This window comes from Salvia splendens, chromosome 17 (genome assembly GCF_004379255.2).
Source record: "Salvia splendens isolate huo1 chromosome 17, SspV2, whole genome shotgun sequence".
NCBI classification, from domain to species: domain Eukaryota; kingdom Viridiplantae; phylum Streptophyta; class Magnoliopsida; order Lamiales; family Lamiaceae; genus Salvia; species Salvia splendens.
Window position 1 is genome coordinate 1,100,120 of NC_056048.1, and position 23,019 is coordinate 1,123,138.

General features: G+C 36.0%; 4 protein-coding genes across 4 annotated transcripts; 2 read left to right on the plus strand and 2 right to left on the minus strand.

The window, feature by feature from the left end:
* Positions 1 to 6,885: 6,885 nt before the first annotated feature.
* On the plus strand, positions 6,886 to 9,366 carry LOC121774803 (protein LIGHT-DEPENDENT SHORT HYPOCOTYLS 10-like). The gene is made up of 2 exons (XM_042171658.1): positions 6,886 to 7,618; positions 9,115 to 9,366. Exon 1 carries the CDS (start codon positions 7,072 to 7,074, stop codon positions 7,615 to 7,617), a length of 546 nt encoding a protein of 181 aa, XP_042027592.1. The 5' UTR covers positions 6,886 to 7,071; the 3' UTR covers position 7,618; positions 9,115 to 9,366.
* Positions 9,367 to 10,902: 1,536 nt separating this feature from the next.
* LOC121774801 (peptide-N4-(N-acetyl-beta-glucosaminyl)asparagine amidase A-like) lies at positions 10,903 to 13,337 on the minus strand. Its single transcript, XM_042171656.1, has 2 exons — positions 11,795 to 13,337; positions 10,903 to 11,361 (listed from the first exon to the last, which is right to left on the minus strand). Exons 1-2 carry the CDS (start codon positions 13,252 to 13,254, stop codon positions 11,004 to 11,006), a joined length of 1,818 nt encoding a protein of 605 aa, XP_042027590.1. The 5' UTR covers positions 13,255 to 13,337; the 3' UTR covers positions 10,903 to 11,003.
* A 3,063-nt stretch (positions 13,338 to 16,400) lies between these two features.
* Positions 16,401 to 18,773, plus strand: LOC121774802 (multiprotein-bridging factor 1a-like). Its single transcript, XM_042171657.1, has 4 exons — positions 16,401 to 16,668; positions 17,443 to 17,526; positions 18,224 to 18,306; positions 18,409 to 18,773. The coding sequence occupies exons 1-4, from the start codon at positions 16,536 to 16,538 to the stop codon at positions 18,526 to 18,528; spliced, it is 420 nt and encodes a 139-aa protein (XP_042027591.1). The 5' UTR covers positions 16,401 to 16,535; the 3' UTR covers positions 18,529 to 18,773.
* Positions 18,774 to 18,992: 219 nt separating this feature from the next.
* Positions 18,993 to 22,415, minus strand: LOC121775119 (tubby-like F-box protein 7). Its single transcript, XM_042172099.1, has 4 exons — positions 21,902 to 22,415; positions 20,615 to 20,702; positions 20,170 to 20,299; positions 18,993 to 19,879 (listed from the first exon to the last, which is right to left on the minus strand). The coding sequence occupies exons 1-4, from the start codon at positions 22,349 to 22,351 to the stop codon at positions 19,300 to 19,302; spliced, it is 1,248 nt and encodes a 415-aa protein (XP_042028033.1). The 5' UTR covers positions 22,352 to 22,415; the 3' UTR covers positions 18,993 to 19,299.
* Positions 22,416 to 23,019: the final 604 nt, after the last annotated feature.

Consider the following 23,019-nt stretch of genomic DNA (forward strand, 5'->3'; position numbering starts at 1 on the left):
GGTCTAACAAGACTAAAGCGACATTGTTTCATCAAAATTCAATGGTAAAAACAAAACTTGAATTGACGTATAGTTGGTTTGTTTAAAGGCTATTAGCTCGTATTGTTTTAGCGCAAATTATACATAGTCAACAAATGTCATTGTAAACGATGACTTTGCTACTAACACTTTATTACAATCATCTTATAATTTTTTCTTTCAAATAAAAAGGTTAGAGGTTGCTAATTATGTCCATGGAATCACAAGACATAACATTAGTTACTTCCCTAAAATAAACAAAAGGTGTTTTCAGGTACAAACATTAAAGAAATTGTTCCTTTTATGGGATAAATAAATGCAACTATATTATGACGGTTAAAGCTAACCGAATCTAATTATTCAAATAATTTATTCCTAAATCTTAGCTAATTTGTAGCACACTCAATATCTTAGCCGGACTAAGGATTCTGCTCATTTGCTTCTTCATCAGAATTGCACCCTCGCCCGGTCATTGATCACTCGCTTTAGTGTACTTATGCCTCTTTCTCTATTTAGTACTAGTAGTGATTTATTAGGTTTAGAGCATACGCAACGGTGATAACATATCCCGTCCCTCGGTCCCTGCAAGGGAAACAAGGGATGGGCACACTTGATAGAGTAAGGGATGGCGGACAGATCGTACACCGTTATTTTTGTGGGTATTTTAAATGTATTTTCAAGAAGATTTTACTCTTTTTATTTTATTTGTATTTGTAAACACTACCGTCTACAGCTAGTGATTTCTGATTTGACTGTGATGTGAAGTGTAAACTATAAACTATGTTTAGATGATATTTTACAGATTTTAAATTATATAACCTGTTAATATTCAGTCAACAATGCAAGATTTAACAGACATCTTTTTTTTTATTAATATGTAATCTATAGGAATAAAAAAAATAGACATATTATATAATAGATACATCATTCACTTAAAGCAAAGAGAGAAACAGAACAAAAAAATTCATGATATGACCAAGTGAATAACAAATTATAAGCAATCAAATCTAGTTGTTTCAAAACTACTTTGTTGAAGCTTCGTTGTCAAACCTACAAAACAAAGTTATACTATCACCAAAGGCTTGTTTTCTACATACAATCATAAACAAATAATCAAAGCATAAATTCATATACATCAGCAAGAGTAACAGTAAACAAACATAAAATTCTTTGGCGATTCATCAATCAACATACAATTGAAATTTCGAGATTAGGAAGAGGGAAATCGAAGCCTATATAGTTCAATCGAGGGCCGGGAGAAGCTCTTACCAAGTTCAATAAGCAGATCGGATCTGTGTGTGCACGACGGCGACGACGACGGCGATGGCGGTAATTGCGGCTGCCGGCGAAGAGAGAAGAACACTGTATAACTGTGGGGAAAGAGAAAGCATAGAGAGAGAAAATAAGTTTGAAGATAGAACACTAGAAGCTGAAGAGGAAACCAATGGAGTATTAATTTTAAAATTTCATTAAATTTATTTTATTAATATTCATGTCGCTTTTAAGGTTTAGAATATTAGTTAAAGTTTGTGGGACCATGAGTTTTAACTTATCTTTCATTAATAATAAATATGACAACATGCAATATCTAATCATAATATTTCTCATAATAGAATACAAAATAAAGATAAATGTAATATATGTAGACTATCAGTAAGTTTTGTTATTAGTTATACTACTCCGTATAATCTATAGCAATAAATCAAAATGATATAGAAATGACAAAAAATTACACATGATTTTGAGATTGATTTGAAATAGTTTTATACAACATTTAATAAATAAAATTAAATTTAAAACTCTAATATTTTCCTCATTGTTGCAAAATAATTAGTATACAATTAATTTTAAATTAGTTCATATCTATAAATAATTGATTTTCAATGTAAAATGTTAAAAAGTTCAATCATGTAATACTATGACAATTTGTGTATATTTATCACCAATTACCAATTAAGATGTAAGAGAAATTAAATGAAAAAAACAGGGGAGGTGTATATTTTAGAGGTGGGGTGAGGTATAGTTGCTAATTTGTTTTTAAATAATAAAATTAAAATTGTGTAAGTTTAATTTAACGACCACAACAATTTCATTTTTCTTCAATTTTATTGAGAAATAGTTAAATTAAAACCCAAATTGAATGTTATAGAGATATTTATCAACTAGTACAATTCATCAAACAGAAACTAACAATTTACATAATTAAACAAGTAATTGTACTAGTGTTTGAAAGTTATAACATGTAAACTAGTTGGTGAATAGTAGTAGTATTTGTTTTAAGATATTAATCATAATAATTAATCTCATAATTCAAAGTTCCTTAAGTTATACCGAGTATTTTATTTTAGACATTTGAAGTCATTTATTTTTATAATAAAAAATATATATTTAGTTTTTTACTTTACTTTTTTTTTGGTCTCTCTTATTTACCACTGTATTTTTTACTATATATTTCTTTATATACTTATTAATTTTATAAATTTTGTATTAAAATATAACTTAAATAATTTAGTCGGATGAATAATATAGTACTAGTAAACTACAGTCATCTGCTGTTGTGAACTTAATATAGATCAACGATTAATGCAGATTGTCTCCATCCAAACATTTTCATGAGATCGTGCAATGCCAAAACAAATTAAAAGTTTGACTTTTCATATCGAAAGACAAATTGGAAAACCCTAAATGATAAATATCAATATCGCTAATTCGCTATTTTCACCCCCAAAACTTAAACTGGATCATTATCAGCAGTGATTCGCTATTAAATCTAGTCCTTGTTGGATTTAATAGCATCTATTAAATCAAGCTCTCCTCGAATATGCAGTACTACAATACCTACATATTTTTGGAATCTCATTTTTTAGGTGTGTTTCGATTCATTCATATTCCTCTCCATTTTTTATGTAGAGGTTTCTCCTTGTTCATGCCTCTGCACCGACATCACTCTCTACTCTTCCCCGTGCATTACAATTTCGTTAAATCCCATGAAAATATTTTCAATAAATAATATTCCGAACGTCAGTTAAAAATAACAACTATATATATCTATTTTGGTGGATCCCTTAAAATCATGCACTTTCTACTTTAGGAGAATTTTTCTCTCTAATGATACGTGACTCATTCTTTACTAATAATACTTCAATCATTTTTTTTTTCTTTTTATCCCTCTCTTACTTATTCTAGTTGTGCATAAAACTCGCCTTGTTTCAAAAATTGTTGTTTTTAAAGGACCAATGGAGTAATTTAAAACAAAAGACTCATATAAAATTTAATATTTTGAAATATTTTAGGAGACAAAATTATCATGACTAATTTTATTGATTCACAGTCCATTACTGCATAATTCAACATATTTATAGTAGGATTATGTTTCGCAGCCCAATAGTGAAATTGGGAACTATCCATATCAGGCCAGGATAATATCTACAGGCCTGTTGGACTTTTATAGAAGTAAAAAACAATGGTTTTAGGTGGATTTAATGGGCCAATCCCACAATAACCCACCTATAAAATGGGTCATTAGGAAACAAGTATATGCATTTAACATTTGTTAGTGGGAAAATTTTCAGTTTTAGCCGATATGCCCTATATCTCATATAAATGAGCCTAGGAGTTACTAGTATTTAATCTCATACTATTATCAGCGCATAGCAACGCAAATATTGTTAATTTTCATCAATAGTGTGAATGATTATGACAATGATGTGGGGATTAATATTGGGGTGTTCGGTTTGCAAAATTGTATCCAGGATTAAATTTGTAGTGTGTTTGGTTCATGAGATTCAACTCCACAACTCAATCCTAGATGGATAATCATGGGATAATTAGTCTGTGACTAAAATAATCTCACAACTCAATCCTAGATTGTATCTTGGTATTATTTTATCTTGGAAACCGAACACCATGATAGGTACCTCAACACCGCAGCACCAAAAGTCGGGCAACTCAGCTAGAGGGACTCAATTCACACTCACGCAATGGCGGATCCAGGAACAAATTATCGTGGGGTCGAACAAGATAGTAAATATTTATTTAAAATAATTGTTTAAATTAATTATTTTTATAAATATATTTTTTAATATAAATAATTCATGCGAGTATCGATATTCTTAAAACAACATACTCCACTTTCTTCGTCCCGTTATAAGCGAGACTCTTCTTTTGGATACAGAATTTAAGAAAAAGACGTTTATGGAGCTAACTGAACAAATAATAAAATATGATCTTAGATAAAACAAAGATGCAAATAAATAATAAAGTAAGAGAGAACAATTATGTTATATTACGTATTTTGACAAAAAAATGACATACACATAGCATAATTTTTCTGTAACATACCAAATTTTTAAAGATTAAAAAAATTGAATATGAATAATAAGGTTGAAAATTTAAATTATAAAACTAAGAGTAGAAGAAATTAAGAAATATTTACTTTATATAAGTAGGTGGTTAATTTAGATAAATTGATTTTGATATACTGTAAAAAAAATATTACTACTACTACTACTATTTAACATTAATTGATAAGATGAGAAAATATTTTTAATGGACTTCTAAGAATTAATTCAAATAAAGAAAATATTTCAAAGCCCATTTTACAATTAGATAACATATTTAAGATATTTAATCTTTTAAACTTAGTTAAATTTATTGATACCGGTTTATTCTATTTCACGAGTGAATATAGGGATGAGAAAACAATAATGACATCGCCAATACCATTCCTCTTTCTCTTCGAAAACAAAAACCGCGGAAGGACTCTTCCCCTCCAACTCCTTCGTTCTCGACAACAGTCTACCCATCCGGCTGCCTCACTTCCTTCCTTTCTCTCTGATCAGTCTCCTCATCATCTCACACAGCGTGAGGACGTGAGGTGGGGGCGGAGACGTGAACGCCGTAGGGTCAGAGGCCGAAGAAAGTAACTTTTCGGTGCACTCCGTGGCAGGTGGTGGGGTCGGCCGACCCCGCCCGACCCCACCTGGATCCGCCAGTGCACTCACGTCACAGCTGATCCAGCCAAGGCCAAACAGCTCGATACCGTGGCTTCACGACTGCCGACACAATCATTCCCATGCAACCCAAACGTCGAGTAGAGCCCATCCCAGCAAGAGACGTCAAAAGCCCGAGAACCACATCTCACCAAATCTAAAGATATCATCACAAGATAATTCTTATTCTAAGTCAAGGATTTGGTGTATATCAATATCATTATCTCTAGTATCTTTAAGTTATTTAGTCATTCTAGATTCTATAAATTAGTGGTACGTTTAGCATTGTTTTCACTGAGAAATATGAAATAAACTTCTATTCTCATTCTTGTTCCGAAAATCCTAGAACTTCAACTAGGGAATTATCTCTTTCGCTCCGTTCAATCTTCGCGTGCTCTACAAACCTCTCTATAGGGAACTTAACCCCGATCACACCACCTATGTAGATTAATCTTAACTACAGTCTACAAATAATACTAGTTTAATAACTAACAGAAAGCATCATTTTTACAGATTTATCAAATATATTCGTCCCTTCGTATTGATTCAGATATTGCTTTTCTTTTTACCTATATATGTAGCCTAATTAATCCTAGATCTCCCTTTATTACTTTAATCGGAATCTTAAGGTTCAACGAAATCATCCTAGATTGTGAGAAATCCCACTTTTTTCCTCGTAGGGGTGAAATTGTCAAACCAATTAATTATGGGGTATTTAGTCCATTGCAATCATAAAATGGGCAAAAGCAAATTACTAATCAAATATTGACATATCTCATAAATGAAACTCGTATGTTGGACACAAGAAAAAAATGTTGTGACGGCTGTTAGAAGACAAAGGTGGTGCAACGATAGTTATTGTCAATAAATAATAGACGAAAAACGATAGTGAACCTCAACCCTTCAGAGGTTAGGGCAAAGCTGCAACACTATGAGATTAACGACAACTCCAAAAACCATTTTTAATGGAGAGTCACAATATTAATTGTTTATTTTACTTTATATTCTTTTTTAAAAATTAAATATCTAAATTATATATTAACATCGAATCATTACCTACTCGAAACATATCAGGAAGAAGTTCAAATAAAAATCTTTCTTAATGTAAAACCGAGAACTATTTTTAGTATTAGATAGTGAAAATTTACCATCAAATTAAGTTATTTTGTAGATAAGTCCCACTATAATTTTTGGTACATATATGTGGGGATTAGATGGCCAACTTATAAGTTAATGGTTGTTTGTCTTTTTGGCTACATGATTCGTGGCTACGTATTTTATTTTGTCGAAAACAGCATAACTGACAAATCTAATACTTATAAAAAACAGCAGTTCCCCAAGATGTAGTACTTCATTTAATAATACACAAAAATTTCTGATTGGCCTTCACTTTGGAAATTTGTTACTACAATTATTGCATTATGGAGTACTCTTTATAGAAGCAAGATATATTGTTAACTTAACAAAGTTTTTTAATTAAAGCCCCAATTTAAACTACAAAAACAATGCCCCCAAGCTACAAAAACTAAATAATAGTGAAAATTGTATAATTAATATATCAAGGATTAAAGCTTTTTAATTAAAGCCATAACAAATCAAATCATAGTCTAAATCTTAGGGGAGACAGGTTTCAATATTACTTTGAAGCCTCGGAATAAAAGTAGGATTTTATGCTGTCCATATCACTTTCTCCCTAATTAACTATGGTTTAGTAAAGCCTAGAGTCAATTAATTAGGGGTTAATTAATTTATAACCTAATGGCATTTGATAATGATTGCTTTCCAATGATGCTACCCCAATCCAATTAAGATAAAATATATAGATACATAAAGAAGAGCATCATTTCTAATTACACTTAATTACTTCCATTAAAGGAAGAAAATAGTGTTGTCAATGTAGAAAAGAAAAGGGATAGCTAAAGCACTTTCCTTTGTCCCATACTACCATGTTTCCTCAATAGTGTCTTGATTTATTTTTCCATCTCACTATATCATACATCACATTTCATCAAAAAATTTCTCCCACCAATAAATTTTTCTTGATTTTTGCAAGAGAAAATTAATGATGTCTAGTGACCACGGCGGCGGCGGAGGCGGGGAGGGATCGTCGGCTGTGGCGGCGGCCCGCCAACCGCCTCCGCCGCAGCTGAGCCGGTACGAGTCCCAGAAGAGGCGCGATTGGAACACGTTCGGCCAGTACCTGCGGAACAAGCGCCCGCCCGTGGCACTGGCGCAGTGCAACTACGGTCACGTGTTGGAATTCATGCGCTACCTCGACCAGTTCGGGAAGACGAAGGTCCACATGCAGGGGTGCATGTTCTTCGGGCATCCAGAGCCCGCGGGCCCCTGCACCTGCCCCCTCAGGCAGGCCTGGGGCAGCCTGGATGCCCTCGTGGGCCGCCTCAGGGCGGCCTACGAGGAAAATGGAGGGCTGCAAGAGACCAATCCATTCGCCAATGGAGCGATACGGATCTACCTCAGGGAGGTTAGGGACTCCCAGGCCAAGGCGCGGGGAATCCCGTATAAGAAGAAGAAAAAGAAGAAGACGAAGAAATTGAGTGGAACGGGCAACTCTACCTTTCCCTCTATGCAGCATTCTGCAGTCTAAGGTCAGATTTTACTCATTGTGATTCTGATTTTTGTATTAAGTCGTAATATTTCTTGAATTTTAATTGGGAATTATGTCAAAATCGAATTATACTTTCATATATGTATATGGTACAATATATTATGTGGAGAATTTTGCACAATTTCTACTCTTTTTGATTCGAACCCTAAATCAAAAACCCTAATTTGCATGCCCTTTTGTCTACTGATTAAGTTTTAAAAATATTATACTTGAAAATGAATCGGAACAACGTCGGGGGATTTTCATTTATCTATTACTAATAAATTAATTTTAATTTGTGGGATTTGAATATTTTATAAATTGATCAAAGAAATATATATTTTGATGTCCACTTTTGTCCAATCTTTTCTCTCTTGGGATTCTGCCTGATATTATGGAGTTCTCTTCAGTTTGATTAGAAATGCTAAGTTACCAGTTATGGAGCACAGCTTCTAATAAAATTATTAAATAATCTAACATTTATATATGTAGATAATATGATTAATTAATTAATTATCTAAATTTCATAATCAGCAACCTATATTTGTTTCAAGCCTTTATATGTAGCTACAAATTTTTATTATATAATTTTCTTTCATTATCATCAGTCACAACTACAGGAATGTCTTTTCCCTTTATAAAAGTAACATCAATTTTTGTTGTTGTCTCATTATATCTATAAAGATGAGGATGATGAGTCTGTTGCTGTGTCATTTCTATTAAATAGTAGTAACTAGTTAATTAATATGAGCAAGTATCCCTCAGTTTCTCGATTGACATATATGTCTCTTTTCTTCTACTTTTGTGCTAACACCCATTTTTGCTTCAAATTTGAAACAAGTCTTTTGATCAATTTCATTCCATGATGAATTTTTGTATAAGTTTTGTGTGTGTGTGTGTGTGTGTGTGTGAGAGAGAGAGAGAGAGAGAGAGAGAGAGAGTGAGAGAGGGAGGGAGGGTTTTTATCATATTAAACTATATATTTGTTTCACAAATAGGGATTGGTGGAGATAAAAGTTGTGTTAATTCCAATTTATATGATGATTTAAGATAGAGGTTTTTGTTTGAAGTGTCTACTATTTCGTTTGTAGCAAACAATTTATTATTTGTTTTCCAATTTGACCCACAAATCCACTCAAAATCACAATGATATCAAATTTACCCTTGAGATATCTACTGATCAGCTTGTTGTCCTAATACTCTAAATCATGATTTAGCACATTGTTTTCTTGATATACGTTCTATTTTGTTTCTTAAATGCTAGCTAATCATCTTTTTAACTTGACCATTTTGTAACATAGAAAAAATTATATCTTTTGCCAATACATATTAAAACTCTATATATCCATGGCAACACTTACATATTAGGCAAACATAGTGACCATCTAGCTAGCTAGAGTGGTAGGTGGCTAGACTCTTGATTAATTATGTTTTATTAAGATATATAATAAATAAATGTATTTTGCAACTAACACATGATTTTTTTGTAATTTGCAGCAATCTTGAAAGTGAAAGGAGAGCATATACGGCTAAAATGAGCAGTTTCAGAATTCAGGGTTAATTGCAGTTTTAAGCTTTTATAGTCAAATTGAACAAGCAAACCGCAGTTCAACTCTTTTAAATACTTCTATTTCTTTGCTATATAACCAAAAGAATTTTGGTGGGATATAATATACTATATGTATATACACTTGTATTTTTCTAGGTCATGCATTTGTCATATATTAGTAATTAACAGCCTTACATTTATCAGTTTTCTTGATGCACTCTTTGAATATCTTTGTTTTAAGTTTGGTTTATGCAATTGGTTGATTCTATGATAAATATATACTAGTATGCATTTCTTTGTTTTTTGAAATTTAGCTAGCATTTAGTCGGCTCTATTATATTTGGGTAGACGACACTCATTAATTATCACTACTATTCGGCTAATGAAGATTGATAATTAACAAATTCACAAGTACTACATCTTTGTTTTTGTGTCTTGTTTGTATTAATTTCGTTACTTTTTTTTATTATTGTTAATTTAAAATTGTTATTGAAATACTATCTTGCCATCTTTTTAGCTTGATCATTTTGTATCAGAAAAGACTAGTGTATATATTAGGGTTCTTCTATACTTAATTTCCCTGAAAATTTATGGGGGTTTGAAACAACTCTTCTAGTTCTTTCATTCCAGTTGTATACTAGTAATAATATACATGTTAAATTGTATGGTTGAAAGAGGGAGTTGATGTTTGCATTTTTTATCATTATAAATTAATTATTTGTTTCACAAATAGAAAATAGGTGTTGGATACGACTCAAACCTAGAGTTTAATTGCTTGAGATGGATACAAGCTATGTTAATTCCTATATATGTAATGATTTAAGATGGATGTATTTCTATTTGTTTTTGCATATATCATTTTCAAATAGATTGCAATCTGATCCTGGTGACCATTTCTAGTTTATTTATTTTCCAAATTGAGTTAAATCCATTCAGAATCAAATGATATCAAAATTTATCCTTAACATATTTGGAAAAGTTTAACCAATGTTAAATTTTGTAATTTGCAGCAACCTTGAAATTGAAAGAATTGAAAATACGAGCATATGGCTAAAAGATTTCAGAGTTTATTGCAATTTTAACCTTTTATAGTGAATTGCATTTAAAAAAACACAATTTTAATTTTTTTTAATGTAAGTTGGTAAGTGTCGTTCTTCTCTATTCAGTGGGCCGAAAATTCGAGTAAATTGGTAAGAGTCTTCTTTCCTATCAAAAAGTGAATTGAAATAGAAAAATAGAAAGAAAAAAACATAAATAAAAATCACCATAAAATGGCCTTGGGCCAATCCACTTCAAGTTTGGGTGGGATTGGGCCTCTTTCCAATAAAGGAAGGGTAGAATTCATGTCCAAGTGGGGGCGTTAGAGCATTGAGAGGACCTTTCCCTAGTACGAGAGGACCGGGAAGGACGCACCTCTGGTGTACCAGTTATCGTGCCCACGGTAAACGCTGAGCAATCACTATAAGTTTCTTGTGGTCGAGTAATTTACTTGGCTTTGTTCAATTGTTTTAGAACTTTTTTCTCCATCCATTATTTCATAAGTTCTATAAAATTGATAATTTTATATATATCAGTATGATACTTCATTTGCCCTAGTTAAATCTCTCGTTCATTTTTTAGACAATTCATTTGCCCTGAAATAGAAACATCATCTTCACCCAACACAAAAAAGAAATGATTCACTTTAATTGACGGAACAATTAATACTTACTCATCTTTTATTCATCCAAAATGGATTACTAAGGCAGAAACTAATTTATTCAATAAGCCAAATATCTTAATTACACTTGCAAGAAATCACTAATTTTCACCTCAATTTCCATAATGAAAAAAAACATCAAAATCCAATAAGCCCTTTCTTCACACGAAAGTTCTTCCTCGAAGAATATGGCCACAATCGATCTTTTATACAAGCATGGCTGACTTCATCATGAAGAATAGTGTAGTTGAAGCTGCTCACATTCCTAAAATAGCACCATTTATCATCACTAGAGTAGCCATATTCTTGCTGATTTCTCCCAACTCCACTCACCACCAAGTTCCCCCTCACCACCGTCGACCCCTCCGCCCTCTGCACGTTCCTCACCCTGCTCGTCCCTGCCCCGCTCCTCCTCACCCCCTCCTCGAACCCCAGAGTGACGTTCGCTACAGAGGCGTGGCTTCCATCGTCGTTGTCCACATAGTCTGTGGCGTACCTGAAATATTTTGGATCGAATTAGGTTACTGAGCTTTGATTAATTAAGATTGAACTTTATTTAATTAAATAAATGTATTGTAGGACATAATCATGAATTTTGATTAAATTTTAGTATGTCACACAACTTTCAAAACCAGTCGTAATAATTATGAATTCTAACATTCTTCTCAATTTTCCCAGAGTCATAACATTAAAACTTAGCCACGTTATCAATTTGAAAAATGCGAGTCACATTAACAACATTTATAAATAGGCAACCATAATATTTTTCAAAAAATTTTGAAAAAATGTTAAAATTGAAAGTTGTCAGCTCCAGCAATTTATTGACTTCAATTATTAAACATGCAATATTAATTATGAATGTAGATATGTATCCGTGTCTATAATTTCAGCCAAATATAATTAGACAATAACTAGAATTATCAACATACCAAATGCTAAACCTCCTCTCCGCGTTTGCAGAAGACGACGGAGACGAGGCGAGGCGGTGATCACTATTAACGCGATCACTATTAACGCTCGTGTTGAATGTGATCACCTGCTCAACAACTTGCTTGTTCCCATCATTCCCCATCGTCATCCAGCTAGTGTACCCCAGCTCTCGGAGCGAGGTCGTGACGACCTCGCCTCGGGATGAGCTCACCACCCCACTCGAGATGATCGAGCGGCTGGCATTGGTGACAAACACGCCGTCCAAGCCCGTGAAGTTGGAGAAAACGGAGAGAGAGAGTTCCGAAGCTCTGTGCTCTAGAAGCTTCCCCTGTGTTTTCACACTTTTCTCGTCTATCCACAGATGCAAATTCGCATCGATGTACCAAACATTCAACGCATTCGTCACGCTGAATTCGAGATCGTGAGGTTTGTTATCTAGCAATTCGCCTAAGAAAGGTGTGAGGTCGAGGTCGTAGGTGGGGAGATCGAAGGAGCCGATGGCGGAGATCGGCCGCCAGAGGAGGGGATTCACTCCGCCGGTGTAGATCACGGTGAACGGGAAGACGGCGCCGACGATTTCGCCGTCCAATTTCACGACGATTTCTCGGAAAGGACCGTTTCCGGCCAGATCGGTGAGGTTATTGGCTGATAAGTACTCATTTGGGGGATTTCCGTACCAGAATTCATCGTTTTCGTGAAACGAGGCGTAAATCTCCAACACAGCTCTGTATGTGTTCAACGGAATTCTGAATGGCTTCGATTCTGCTTGTTTCGAATTCTCGATTTCGAACCACAATCCATCGTTTAATTGCGGATTTTTCGAGATCGGAAGGATTAGATCTGCGGCGGTGGAGGCGGTTTTTTCCTCAGTGGCGTAGAAATGGAGGGAGATGTTGACGTGGTAGACGCCGGTGTAGGTGGAATCGACGAGATTCCCCAAATAAACAGCTAGGGTTTGGTTTGTGGAGAGCAGAGAGGAGTACCTCGTGACGTCCTTCTTCACCGTCCAGACAATGCCGGCGGCGGACGGCTCGGCGGTGCAGCTGCGGAGGATTTCGGCGCCGCCAATCCAGACGCCGAAGATGCGGTCGAATTGCCTGCCCTTGCACGTCGCCGTCCACTCGAGGACGATTTTGGCTGAGTTAGGGGAGGGGCAGTGCGGCGGCGGCGTGTAGGCGGCGAGGACCGGCGGCTGGCCGTAGGTGAAGGCGAAATCGTGCTGGAGGAGGAGGTAGGAGCATGGCGCGGTGGCGGGGAGCTGGATTGGTTTGGTGACTTCGAAGTAGGTGGTTGGAGTAGCTTCGGCGGCGGCGGCGGATGATAATGTGGTGTTGAAATTGAGGTGTGGTGTGAATAGAGTTGTTGTGCGGCGGAGGTTGTTGGAGGCGGCGGAGAGCGGCGGTGGGTGGAGATGGAGGAGTGTTAGTGTGAGGAGGAGAGAGAGGATTGTTGCCGCCATTGATGAATTGATGAACTGGTGGTGGTTTGTTTTTATAAAGCTTGTTTTGTTGAAGAAGAAACAAATTTTTGCAGTTATTTAATGATTCTATTTATCTTGAATAGTATTTTATTTTTTAGGAGTATTTTTATTTTCCATTGTGTTTGGCGTGTATTACTCTTTCACATATTTTTTTTTATTTTTCATGATATTATTTTATTGTGTTTGGCGCTCAATATTCTCAAGTTGGTTGTCCTATCAAATTCTTGTGTGACTTAGAGCATCCACAACCGTGCTCTTGCCAGCGGCACGGTTGTGGGCCCGGGCGGTACTATTCATGCCTGCTCTCTGGCAAGAGCACAATACCCACAACTGTGCTCTTCCGCAAGGACGAGCACAATTAATATAAAATTCAATTAAACAAAAACATTTCCATAATATTAAAATTCATTTAAAAACCACAATAAATATTATAAATTACAAATAAAATTAAAAATTACATAATTAAAATCCTAAAAATTAAAAATTACATAATTAAACTCCTAAAAATTAAAAATTACATAATTAAACTCATAAAATTGAGATTTAGAGAGTTGTTTAGTATAGTGTCATTTTTTGTGTTTGAAATGAGAGTATTTATAGATGAAAGTATGAATTTTGGGGTAAAAATAATGAAAAATAAATAAATTAAAAGTGTGGAAAAAATGGATATATTTTATTAGGAAGTGAGAAAATATTTTTTTTATTAATTTTGAATTTTTCAGATTTTTTCGATTTTATTAAAAAAATAATAATAAAAAATGATAAATCAACGGGCCAATCAGAAGCTGCCACGTCGCCACCTCGTGCTCTTGCCGCTGGCACGGACGTGCTCTTAGCTAAGAGCACCACCCTGCCAGCGGCAGGGCGCATCAACGGACGAGCTCCATCCTTGCCAGCGGCAAGGACGGCGGTGAGCATGCTGCTCACCGCTGCGGATGGTCTTAGGGCATCAATAACCCCGTCCCCATTTCCGGCCCCAAGTCCCCTCCAAGTCATCATTCCTCTACAGTTGCGGCCCAGACCCCAACTGCTGTAACCCTGGAGGTTGCGGCCCGGGCCGCAACTAATAAATGACACTATTCACAACTCCAACATATTTTGAACGTAAAATAAAATACGTTGAGCAATTATAACACGAGCAATTCATTTTTAATACAAAAATAATAAATTATAAACTAAAAAATATAAAAAAAATTAGAGTAATAAAAAAATGCAAAAAAAATAAAAAAATTAAAATTCTGCAATACACGTTGCCCTTCTCCATCTCCTTCTTCCTCTTCCTTCTTCTTCCCCCTCTCCCCCTTCTTCTTCTTCTTAAAAATGCAAAAAATAAAAAAAAATTAAAATTGATGAAAAAAACGTCGCCCCTCTCCATCTCCTTCTTCTTCCTCTTACTCCTTCTTCCCCCTCTCCCCCTTCTTCTTCTTCTTCTTCTTAAAAATGCAAAAAAAAAAAAAATTTAAAATCGATGAACAGTAGCGGCCCGTCACCGTGCAACCCCGTCCCGGGCCGGGACGCGGGACGCTCCCCAGGCCGGTCACGCGTCACCGGGACGGGCCTGAGCCGTGCCGCCCTTCCGTGTAATGCATGGGACGGGCCGGGACTCGCGAGATGCGGCCCGGCCCCTTGCGTTACGCATGCCCTTATGGCATCAGCAAGGTGTCCTAAAGCCACCATATGCACCGGCACATCAGTATTTTATCCTCCTACACTTTTACCTGCAGTGGAGCGCCCTATAGATTTTGCTATTGTTTTGTTAATTAGTTTAAATGTTTTCAAATATATAATGCAAACTAATTAAAAAACACAACGATTAACTAAAAAACGGCAAATACTACATTGATTAAAAAAATTACACGAGTTAAAAATAAAAAAAAGTTGACTACTCTATAAAAGCCCCAACTTTCGGCGCAACTCATCAATCAACCCCTGATCCCAAGAGCTGCTTCCTATGACGCTTGTACGCGCTTGGCGGCTTCGCCTCATTGTAGCACAGTGGGCAGACGATGGCGCGGACGATGCCCTATCGTCCGCACTTCCTCCGCGGACTATCTGTCGGGCGAGGATGACGCATCGTCCATCGTCCGCGCATCCACAGTGGCGGACGATGGCGCGCTCGAGGCATCGGGCGGCCTATCGTCCGCCCCACTGTGAGTGCCCTTGCAATTATTTATATGGATTTACTATTATTAGTATTATTTTTTAGAGGTAGATTGTGCAACAGTATGAATAAATTGATAATAATGATCCATGATTGTACAATACTTATAAAGTGAGATCTAATTCATTTATAATAAGGTCGCCATAAATCACATCCCCCCTCCCCCTATAATAACCGAGTCATGCAATAATTGCAATAATTCATAGCCCAAAATCAAACACCAAATTATACTCCTCCAACTTAATTTTATTTTCTCTAATATTTTTTAATTATAATCCAATTTAAATATTCATTTTATTTTCTGTATTCTTGAAACTAGATAAAATATCTAACTCAAATAATAATAAAATTATTTAATTAAAAACCTAAAATTATGTTAAATAATTTTTTTTATAAATTGTTTATCAGTCTCGCCATATTCCAACCACATGGTAGAACAAGAGTGCCAACCTTTCGATGCGTATTCAGATTGAGATTTGGAATAAAATAAGAATATGAAATGAAATGAAATGAAAATAAAATAAGATGGTATTAGTAGTTTATATAGGATAGTGATATGTAAATAACTAAATTCTACTACCTTGCTACATACTTCTATTAAAATTCACATCTTCACAATTTTGTAAGCCTATTTTTTAAATGAAATAGAGTAAATTTATTAAAATAGTTTTCTTCCACGTCAACACTCATTTTATATGCCACAATTGGAATTTGAAACTCATGAGTATAAAATTCAAATTTCTATTTTGAATTCGATCTTATCAAACCAAAAAATTTCAGCGGAATATTGAAGTATAATTATAAAAAGTTTTTTCTTTTCAAATAATGTTATGTAGATTTTTATTCCCCTCTCACAGAAAATCGAAAATGATATTTTTATTCTCCAGAAAAAGTAGATAATAAACAAAAAGATTTCTCCTATCCACTGTTTGGAAAAACACGAAATGCCGCACGCATGCGGGCTCACCAAAACACCGTTTCCAAACAGATACTTGCGAAGCATTTCTCCTATATATATAAACCCTTTATAGAGCTTAAAGATCCCAAAAATTCTCCTTTATCTTCTTCATCGATTAACAGAGCTTCCGAATTGAAAAAAATGTCAGGATTCACACAGGATTGGGAGCCGGTAGTCATCCGCAAGAAGGCGCCGACCTCCGCTGCTCGCAAGGACGAGAAAGCCGTCAACGCCGCCCGCCGCGCCGGAGCTGAGATCGAAACCGTCAGAAAGGGTGAGTGTTGTGTGCGTAGCTCTTTTGTTTTTCTGTGAACGTGAATCAGTGTTTTGAATTTGTATGATATGCGTTGGAGGTTTTATTCGGTAGAGATTTTAATTTAGGGTTATAACTTCGAAGATTGAGAATAGTGACCGATTTCATCTGCTTTTGTTGGTTTGATTGTTCATCGTTTGGTGTCGAATTCATCATTTCCAGCTGTATTATGATTTATGCGGTTTGATTGTTCATTGTATCTCTCTCATGTTTATGAGACTGATGATGCTTTGTTGCTGTTTTTTTCTGGATGATTATTTATCGTTATGGATTAGTGGTGAAATCTGGTGATTTGATCAGTGTTTTGAATTTGTATTGTATGCGCCTGTGTTGGATGTTTTATTCGGTAGAGATTTTTATTTAGAGTTATAATTTCGAATATTGAGAATATTCACCAATTTCATCTACTTTTGTGGTTTGATTGTTCATCGTTAATTGTCAAATTCATCATTTTGCAGCTGTATTATGATTTATGTGTTTTGTTATTGCCTAAAATTGTTGTATCTCTCACATGTTTGTGAGACTGATGGCACTTTGTTGCGTTATTTTTGGGATGATAATTCATCTTTATGGATTATTGGTGAAATCTCGTGATACGTCTATGCTTTTGTTTCATTTCTGGTGCCATGGAATTAAGTTTTATTTGACATTTTTGGTTTTGCTAACAATATACATAGCCTAGCCATTGAAATGCTGATGCTTGATTGTTGTAAATGTAATTGTATTATGCTGCAGCAACTGCTGGGTCGAACAGATCTGCTTCCAGTAGTACCTCATTGAATACCAGGAAGCTTGATGAAGATACAGAAAATCTTACTCGTGAGTTGAATTTTGTTTTAATTTGTTTTTCTCTGGTTTCGAAGTACTATATTGATAAGTTCTGCATTCAAATTTGAGATAAGATTTTTATTTTTATATTAGTAGTTGAAAACAATCTGTTCTTATTGTCATGTTTTCTGTCTTACTTTAGTTGTAATTATTGAGATCAAAGCATCATGCACTAATAGATTCATCTTAGATACGGACTCTTCTTATGTTACTACTGATCGAATGAAGCCAGAATGTTTATAACTATCTCTCAACAACTGAACTATTCTGATTATCATATCGATCATGTTTAACCCGCCCAGCCCCCCAGCTGAAGATGTGAACTGAAAGATGCTTGATTGTGTAGAATCCGAAGTGTGTGGAATTGTAAATGAGATGTATAAAATTTTGTGACTGAGATGCATGGAGTTTTTTGGACACGTGACAAAAATGTTTGGTCCACATAAGTGGCATATCCATATGCTTGCTAGGCCATGGGGCGGATCTAGATTGCCAAAGTCGTGCTTCTACAGTTGCTTGTTTTGTTCGTGTGTTAAATTACATAGTTGGAAAAACGATGAGGGCTTCATGTACCCGACTATTTTGGGGTCAATGTTGTGCTGGATGTATATCTCTGGTTTATATAGTAAAACAATCATTTCTTTGTTATTGTGTATCGACTAACAAGAAACTCTGATTGTTATAACAGATGAAAAGGTTCCGACTGAATTAAAGAAGGCGATCATGCAGGCTCGAATGGATAAGAAACTCACACAAGCTCAACTTGCTCAGGTTTAATTTCTCTCTGTGTTTGATGTGTTCATACAGTTCCAGATTGAGATCAATCATTTTCCATTCTCTGGTACATAATCGAATGGATTTCATGTGGTGCAGATTATAAACGAGAAACCCCAGATCATACAGGAATACGAATCTGGAAAAGCAATTCCCAATCAGCAGATCATATCCAAACTGGAGAGGGCTCTTGGTGCGAAACTGCGCGGAAAGAAATAATACAACGGGGTGTAAATTAGCCTCTATCATCTTTCTATTCGAGTGTTTCGAACGCATATCAAGATACTAAAGAATAGGTTTGCCTGCCCTTCTGAAACATGCTTACTTCTAAATGAGGCACCCTTAGATCTGAAAACTTGATTATCTCAATTATCTTGAAAAATATGTGGTGGTTGTGTTATAATAAACAGCTTGTGTTTTTATTGCATCGGAAATGGTAAATTGTGTCTCGGGTTGTTATTGTATCTACACGATAAGGTCAAACCCGAATACCTGAATACGACTCGAAAAGATAACCCTTGACACGGACATGACACAAATGCAATTTAATTTGCGTTGGTACAAACTGGTGGAAACATGACAATAAAAATTGAGTTTCACACGACGTAACAATAATCATAATAGAGTAACATGAATATTTTGTAAATTAAGTTGAAACATTAAAAAAAATCAAAATAATGGAATACCATGAATATTTTGTAAATTAAGTTGAAACAATAAAAAAAATCAAAATAATGGAATACCTTCATTTACAATTTACGTATATTTATTTTTTCACCAGACCCTCAGATACAAAAGAAAACTGCCGGTGAAAAAAGCAAAAACGATCCATCATTTGTTCAAACCAGCAAAAATAATTTGTTACTAAAATTTACTTCAAACTCATTTAACAGCAGCCTTAAATACTTATTAGATCATGAAATAGAGGCATGGCTGCATGAGCAAGAAGCCGAACCTCGACACCGTTGTAGAACCCGACAGCCTCTTCCTTCACTCGCACGCCAGTTTCGTCCCGAAACTGGACAGGCAGATGGCGAACGCTTGGAAGGCCGAGAGAGGCTGCCTGTAGTCCATCGTGAAGGTGTCGTCGCTCACCTTTCCAAACTGGAGCACCACTGTCTCCGCATCACCCTTCCCGTCAGGCTTGCTCTGGTCTATGGTCGCAACCATTTGGAAGTTCTTGACCGACGCGACAGTCACCCTGCCGTGGAAATTCAAGCACCAGCATTCCAAGTGGTCGTGCCACCGCGGAGCTTTGTTTTTCAAGACTGTGAACCCGGGAGCGGGTGATGCATCTTGCTTCTCTGTTTTCAATCCATGTTCGTGTCCGTCGTTCGAGGTTTCCTCGGAGGACGGGCATGTGATTTTGCATGACATCCTCCTCGGACCCCGAGATTTCAACAGATTAAACTTGTATGACACAGTCCCAATTTTAAAGTTACCAGATGGGACTTGGGGGCTTATCTGCTTGCTTCCAATACGGCGCCCAGCCTTGGTGCTCGATGACTTTGCACCACTGTGGGGCGTTTGGCTATCGTAGATCTTGAAATTAGTACCAAGGAAATCTGATCTGCCATATCAGATGAAAACATTGGTTATACAAAACATTGATCTGCAACACCAGCAATTAAGTTGAATCTCTTTCTCATACTCGCAATTTTTATTAACGAAATAAAGCTGCAAATCTTCGAACAAAATGGAAATCGGTCCGTTCTAATGAATCAGTGCGTTTGAAAAAATATCAATTGCTTCAAAGGACCGAAAGCAGCCAATAAGCATCACTTAGATGGCTTACCAAAAGCAACGATAAAAAAAACAGGATATCATTGACTTCCAAATAGCATGTGTATATATTATTACCTCAATTTTCCAACGTAGGATTTACTTCCCTGAGATAGATCACTTCCATCCAATGATATGATGTACTCAGTGCGTCCACCACTTCGGTATCTTCGTGCAGCTAGGAGAAACTTGCCATTGTCCGTAAACGCTGTAAAAATCCATCATATTAGCAATAGAAGTTTCCATTCATTTAGTACCAGAATCAATAGGATAATGTAAAAAGGACCATGATTTGTAATTATAAAACCTATATATACATTGCGAAGTCCTGTATTACTAAATCAACGATGGATGAGGAGATTTAATGTAATAAACAGACGCATCTCTGTCCAGTTTAGTTGTAACGCGAATTTGATAATGGTTAAAATGAATAAGAAGCTTAGTCATCCATGACAGAGTAAGGCAACATACACAGATTAAGAAGCAAATATAATTGAAAATTAGAGTGTAAAAGCATACTCACATGGGGAGAGAGCAAGATACAGGTAAAATGTGGCATTCTTCTTGTCACGCTTTATAAGGCACTGGTTCGGCGAGTCTTTTGGCCCTGCCTGCAGTATACAAAATGAACATAATATTCAGGGATTTATCGGTATATAGTACCGGATAGAAGGAGAATCTGATATACAGGTTCGAGTTTGTTCAATCACACAGTCCATTCCTCACCAAACTCATAAATTCAAACAATCACAAATGTCTCAGAACATAGAAATAATGCATTATCATCCACCATATTCATTTCCTGTTATCAATGACAGACTAACATAGTAAGTATATCAAATTGACCAAATTTTATCAAAACATCATTGTGACACAATACAGATTTGTTAATATACCGATATTATCAATATACTTCAGACAATTTAATTGACCAAATTTTATCCAACAGAATAATGAACTCCTAAAACAAGCTGAAATCCTTCATTGAAACATCATTTGTGACGCAATACCAATTTGTTAAATCAATCCTGCACTCAATATCGGGATCGAAACCTAACTAAATCAGGTAACTGATTGTGAGAGCTTAATTGCCCAAATTTTATTCAACGGAAACAATGAACCCCTAAAACATGCTGAAATCCTTCATCAAATCATCGTTATGTCTCAATAACGATTAGTTAAATCAATCCTGCATTGATAGAAACCTAACTAACTCAGGCTAACCGATTCTGAGAGTTCGTTCAATTGCCCAAATTTTATTCAACGGAAACCATGAACTCCTAAAACATGCTGAAATTAAACCTTCATCGATGACTGGATACATATTTGTTAAATCAATCCTGCACTCAACATTGGGAACGAAACCTAACTAACTCAGGCTAACCGATTCCGAGAGTTTAATTGCCAAAATTTTATTCAATGGAAACCATGAACTCCTAAAACATACTGAAATCCTTCATCGAATCATCGTTATTACTCAATACCGATTTGTTAAATCAATCCTGCACTCAACATTGGGACCGAAACCTTACTAAGTCAGGCTAACCGATTCCGAGAGTTTAATTGACCAAAAAATTTTCTGCGGAAACAATGAACTCCTAAAACATGTCGAAATGAGTGAAATCCTTCACCAATACCGATCTGTTAAATCAATCCTGCATTCAACATAGGGATCGAAACCTAAATCACTGAAGCTAACCAATTCCAATAAGCAATTAGACGATCGCCAAAAACAATTCAAAAATCACGCGATTAAACCAAAAAATAGACGATTCGAATTCCAAAAATTCACCAAAAATCAGAGGCGAACCTTTTTGAGCGAAGGCGGAAACGTGATTATCCCAGGATGATCAACGGAAGCCTTCTCCGCAGCCTCCTTGGCCGCCTCCCTCCATTTCCTGCAGACGCAGGCGCACGCGACGACGTTCTGGCGCTGCGGAGAATGCTCCTCCATCGCCTCCACTCGCTGCATTATTTCCCCGAGAAGCTCCGGCAGCATCCCCGCCCATCGATCCGACTCATCCGGTCCTAGCTCGCCGCACGAATCGACGGAGGCCTTCTGCTGCTGCTGCTTCTGCCTCCCCCGCAGCCCCCTCTCGCTGTCACTCCACACACCATCGCCATCGCCGCTGTTTGAAATCCTGCTTCCCTCTCTGCCGAGATCGATTTCGTCCTGGAGATCGCGGTGCTTGGATTGCTTGCGTGATTTGGTGACTGAGCGGATGTATCTTCGCGGGAGAAAAGATCGTTTCGACGACATCTCGTTACCGCAGAGAGAGAGAGGGAGAATGAGTGCTAGAGAGAGAGAGAGAGGGGGACATGGGGGATCTCTAGAGAGATAATAAAGCTTTACTATTATTGGAGACGACATATATCGAAATGGAGTTCGTGGGTGATAGGCTACCATGTCTGTTATGGAGGCTGCGTCACAGACCAATGGTGCACCTATTTTTGGTTTATTTAGATTAATAAGTCGGGGAAAGGTTTAATTACAAATTCCCTAAAAAAAGGCTTTAATACGATCAAATTCCCACCGAAGATTCGATTTACAATTATAGCATGATTTTCATTCTTTCGCCTTTCGAATTCTAGTTCGATTGTTTTGTATGATCTCAATTTTAAATGACATTTAAGTACTCCTCCATCTCATTCAAGATGGCCACATTCTTGAGTGACACGAGATTTTAGGAAGTATTGTTAGGTGGAATAAAGTAGAGAGGAAAAAGGTTATTGAATATTTTAATGAGAATAGAAGAGGTTATTTCCAAAATTGAAAAGTGACCATCTTGATTGGGACAAAAAAAAAAGCTAGTCATCTTGAATGAGACGGAAAGAGTATATCTCAATTGCATTGATTTTGTTATTTACAGCCTCAATTTTAAATGACCTACTCCTTCCATTCGTATTCAAAAAATAGAAAACATTTGA